The sequence below is a fragment of the Poeciliopsis prolifica genome, unplaced genomic scaffold (genome assembly GCF_027474105.1).
Source record: "Poeciliopsis prolifica strain line A6 unplaced genomic scaffold, Auburn_PproV2 SCAFFOLD036, whole genome shotgun sequence".
NCBI classification, from domain to species: domain Eukaryota; kingdom Metazoa; phylum Chordata; class Actinopteri; order Cyprinodontiformes; family Poeciliidae; genus Poeciliopsis; species Poeciliopsis prolifica.
In genome coordinates, this window is record NW_026562411.1 from 5,600,354 (window position 1) to 5,605,452 (window position 5,099).

General features: G+C 37.0%; 1 protein-coding gene across 1 annotated transcript; it reads left to right on the forward strand.

Moving 5' to 3' along the window:
- The first annotated feature begins 246 nt into the window (after positions 1 to 246).
- tmem177 (transmembrane protein 177) lies at positions 247 to 3,524 on the forward strand. The gene is made up of 3 exons (XM_055052932.1): positions 247 to 316; positions 1,275 to 1,532; positions 2,358 to 3,524. Exons 2-3 carry the CDS (start codon positions 1,332 to 1,334, stop codon positions 3,087 to 3,089), a joined length of 933 nt encoding a protein of 310 aa, XP_054908907.1. The 5' UTR covers positions 247 to 316; positions 1,275 to 1,331; the 3' UTR covers positions 3,090 to 3,524.
- Positions 3,525 to 5,099: the final 1,575 nt, after the last annotated feature.

Here is a 5,099-nt window from a genome sequence, read left to right on the forward strand (position 1 = left end):
TTATCAAGTAATATAAATCTTCATATACTCTAATAACTATTTAAGCTATTTCATATTGCCCTTTTTATTGCTTTTTTAATTTACATGCATTTTTTTCAATTATACTACAACACACAGTCTATATTTCATTTGCTTTAATGTTTCATTACCAATTATTTTTTAAATAAATATCTGGAAAACCCCTAATTTCCCCGTTCTCATGCTGTCGTTAATTTGTCGTAAACGCTTTCATAATCACGACAGTCGAATCGCTTTACGTACACCACCGGCTGTATTTTGAAGTATGTAATTGTCCTTGTAAAGATGCACCGAACATGTGAGTGTTAAGTGGTATTTTCCTCTAAATTAAAGCGTAATCACATCCAATCAAATTGTGATTGGATGTGTAATAACTGTTTTGTCTGGATAATTGTTTGAAATATATTATTTACAGGACGACCATAACAGCGTTGAAGCTACATGTTATTGACATTTAGCAGGATGTTGTATTGAAGCTGCACCTTCCTTATATTTAGTCAATTGTATTAAACGTTACGGTGATGATTGTTTGTATAAATAAGCTGCAAAATTGTCACATTATACGAACAGATACCAAACGACAACGGACTAAGATGCGTAAAGAAGTTACGCTATGATGAATTGATGCAATCTGCTATCAGCGCTATATTTTTAGTGAAATTGTTAAAGCAAAAAAGAAAATAACTGAATAAATTCACTTAAAGGTTGTATTTTACATCTTCCGTGTGGGTTTCAATTCAGTTTAAACTATTTAAACAGTTTAAAATTGACAGATTGTCAGAGAAACTAATACATACAACATGTATGCAAAAATATGTAGCATATTAAAACAAAATAAAAATAAAATCTACAGTCACTGAAGGAATCAGTTCCCAAACCGACACCTGAGACTGGATGAAAAGCAGAAACTGCTCCCAGTAGGTTTGGATGAAAAGCAGAAACTGCTCCCAGTAGGTTTGGATGAAAAGCAGAAACTGCTCCCAGTAGGGTTTGGGTGCTAAAATAAGCTGTTCACCGAACCATTGAGGCGTTTCATAAAAGTCAACATGAACTTTCTGCTCAGTGCTTTAAAAGTCAAAACACCTGCTGTCACAAACATCTCATGGCCCCTCTGGGTATTTTAAGGAAAATTCTCAACGCATCATTTTATGCAACATCTAGTTTCTGCATGCTACATTCTTTGTAAGATGACCACAAGGGGGCAGCATAGAGACAATCCTATGTGGAGGCTGATGAAAGATTTTTCTCCTTCACAGATATCACGTACTGAAAGTTGCTGCTCCAGGCTGAAACATCTGCATTAAGACCACACGATGGCATCTCGTTTCCTCAAGTTCTCGGTGCTTCTCCAGAAGTACCGAGCTCCTTTGCTCATTGCGAGCTGCGGTGGAGTCTTCACAGCCAACATGTTCTACCACGTTTTCCCCGATTTGTCCTACCGTCAGCTCTATCAAGCCTGGCATAAAGGAGAGCCAGTGGTGCTGTCAGAAAAGCTGGAAAGTGTCTTTCAGCAGGTAGTTTTGCTAGATTTCTGTTGTTTGAATCAGATTTGCAGTCTAGTAAAAAAAAAAAAATCAAACAGTAACACTCTCATGGGGTTACTGTCATCAGGGGTGCAGCTACATACTTTCTCAGGACACATCAATAGCATCTCTGTACACCTGTAACTGTAGCACTTACCTGTCATTTTAGTAGCAACTTAATATAATCTAAATATTTACAAGCCTTCTCTTGGAAGATTTAAATATCTTACTTTCTGTCTATAAACCACTTTAAAAAGTGTTTTTTGTCCCTCTTTAATTTTTTTATGTTCTGCATCTCCATCTTTAGCTCCCTGTCACCAGACAACAGCACGACTCAAATTAAAATACTGCAAAAACACAAACTCTTATCAAGCATCTTACAAGTAACATTTCTGCAAGATATATGAGCTTGTTTTAAGTCAATAATTCTTTAACATTGAAGAAAAAATACAGGCAGATTATGGGAATATGTCTTATTATAAGTGAAATACTCTGCCATTATGGAACTTGAATTTTTTAAAATCTATCCATCCATCCATTTTCTTAAACCCTGGTCTCTAGTGTGGTTGGGAGGTGCTGGTGCCTATCTCCAGCTAACGTTCTGGGCGTTACTGTGGACAGGTCGCCAGTCTGTCGCAGGGCAAACAGACAGTTATTTTTAATCAGTATTAAGAAATTATTGACCTTAAAAAGCTCATATTGCTTTCTGAAAAGTTACTTGCAAGTTAGCTTTCTTATTTCAGGTGACATTTGCATGAGAAACCCACTTTTTGCGGCACTGACTGTAGTCGTTTTTCATAATTGTGTAATTTTTAGGTCTTGAAGGACTTCGGTGTCAGCTCAGTCAAGAAATTCTCTGCCTTCGCCTCCTTCGGGTTCCACCCGGTTGGTGCCGGTGTTCCCTGGCTTCCTGCTGGCGCTCAAATAGGCATCCCAGCCAACTTTAACAGCACCACAGACGATCCAAGTGGAATAACCAACCGCAACATCTTCATTAACGGAAAAACGGTGGACTGGAGCAGCGAGGCTGGCTCTGCTCTCAAGGAGGCACTGGTGTTCTCTGCAGAGGCGCAGAAGTTCGCCATCGCTCGGGAGGTGGCCCGCTTACAATCCGGGGGTCCGGTCCTGACAGCCGCAGTCGCTCCGTTCTGCCTGGGTGGGGTTTGGGTGTACAGCGTGGTGCTGAAGCAGGTGTTCGGCCTGCATGGTGGCCCCGTGCTGATACGTTTGGGAGTGAACATTCTGGCGCTGGGAATCGGGGCCGTTTCTTACTTTCTCACCTCTGACGCTCTCAGCCAGTGGATTGACTACAGCTCAGACAAACATGCAGCGGGAGTGTCTCGGGAATACGCCAGAGGAGGAGTGGAGTTTTATGATAAAATCCTGTCCAGAAATAAGACGCTACGCTCACTGATGGGACAGAAAGGCGAGGAGATGTACGCGCCCAGTGGGAACCTGTTTCCTGCTCATGTCCTTCAGCTGAAGCACACGCCTTACACCTCCAGGAGAGAAGGGATCCTCGCTCTGATAAAAGAAGAGAAAACATGAAACAAACCATAAAGCTACAAAGCTGTTACCAGCAGATAGATATTTCTAATAGAAATATGCCTTTCTGCATCTGTTGAATATAATTTTTTTTGTCATTAAAAGATAGAATTCAAGCTGTCAGACATGTGACTTTGTGACTTTTATCCAATAAAAAGATGTGGTTGATTCTGAATTCAGCTGGCATTTACTGCTTTAAAGCTGAGGTGCCACAGTGAAAAATATCAACAACCCTTTAACTTTTTCATTTTATGACCACCAACTTATGTATATTTAGATGGGATTTAATGTGATGGTCCAGCAGAAAGTAGCAAAAAAATAATTGTACAATTGAAGAGAAACTGTACATTTCTAATTTAGTTGGTTTTCCAATTAAATATCTGAGAAATTTGCACACCTGTTTTGCCCCACCTTCAATTAAAACTTTGTAGAATCATCTTTTCCCCTGTCTTTATTCCATCATAGCAAAAGTTCAGTCAGTTTGGATGGAGAGCATCTGTGAACAGAAATGTTTCAAAGTTTTGCAACAAATTCTTTATGTCTGAACTTCCAACAATGCGTACTCCACCATGTATCAATGTGGAAATGATGCCGTTGTGTTGTTTGGCTACCACACATAATATTTTATATGTAGGCCAAAAAGTAATTTTAGTCTCATCTAATTAGAGCACCTTATTTGTTTGCTAAATTCCAGGTTGTTAGTGGCAATCAGTGTATCACAGAGCCATTGTAGAGGCTGACCGGACAAACAATAATGCACGCACACACTGAATAGATTGTATAATAAAAAGGCCGGTAAACAAAAAAAAAATAATTTTGGCAGAAATGTGGTAGGAAAGTTTAAAAACCTTTCATTGTTGAGTATAGACTGAGATTTTTGATGGAGTAACTGATAGAATTGTGCTAGTTTCAGATAAATTGCGCCCTCTGCTGGGTAGAAATAACCAAAACAATTATCTACAGAAAGATGAGTATTTTGTATGTCGTAGGTGAGAATATAAGGTGTTATTTAATATAAAACGGGACTCATTGAACTTAATCTATTGTCCAGTATTTTTTTAATATTATGTTTGTGCTGCTGCTAGATTTTTCAGACATATTAAACTACAATAAACCATGCTTACAATCAGTTAAAATTGCATTATCTTTATTTCAGCACAGTAAAATAAATTTTTATTCTGTTTTGATCACTGATCCACACATAAAAAATACACGTGGAAATACCCACCATTAGTAGCCTTTTTATAATACAGTCATGTCAAACAGCTTGTTGCTAATAAGTGCTGGTAACAAATGTGAAAAAGCCTTATTTGTGTTTGCAATATGTTGTATGCTGTGTAAATATTCAGTGAACGGCAAAATAAAAACGTTTTTCAAGTGAGGAAAAAAAGTATTGGATTTATCCAGAATCAGACATTTATGATGCCATGATAATTACTGGAGGAAATATGTCTGTATTTCCTGCAGGTCAAGTGAGATAAAAAGAAACACAACACACAAAGGATCTCTAATTTTGTACAACCTAACTAAACTATTACAATCTTCAGCTCAGTGACTCAGACCTCTTCATCCAGCACTTGAATTTCCCCCAGGTCATCCATCTGTGCATTAATAAGGGACAGATATGCTGTTTAATTACATCTTCAATCCAGCTTCCTGTAGAGTGAACTAAATATAGACATGCATAATTAGGTTGCCAATAGAAACTGTATTTTTACCACATTGCTCTTTGGAGTCAAAACAAATAAAGTGCAAATCCAGACTGTATGTTTATATATATATATATATATATATATATATATATATATATATATATATATATATATATATATATATATATATATATATATAATATATATATATATATATATATATATATATATATTCACAGATCAGATCTAGCAGTGGCTCTTATCTGTATTAGATATATTAGATCAAGAAATGTTACTGAAATCCACCAAGTAAGCTTATTTATGTGATCAATTACATATTATTAGGCTACAAAATTCAAAT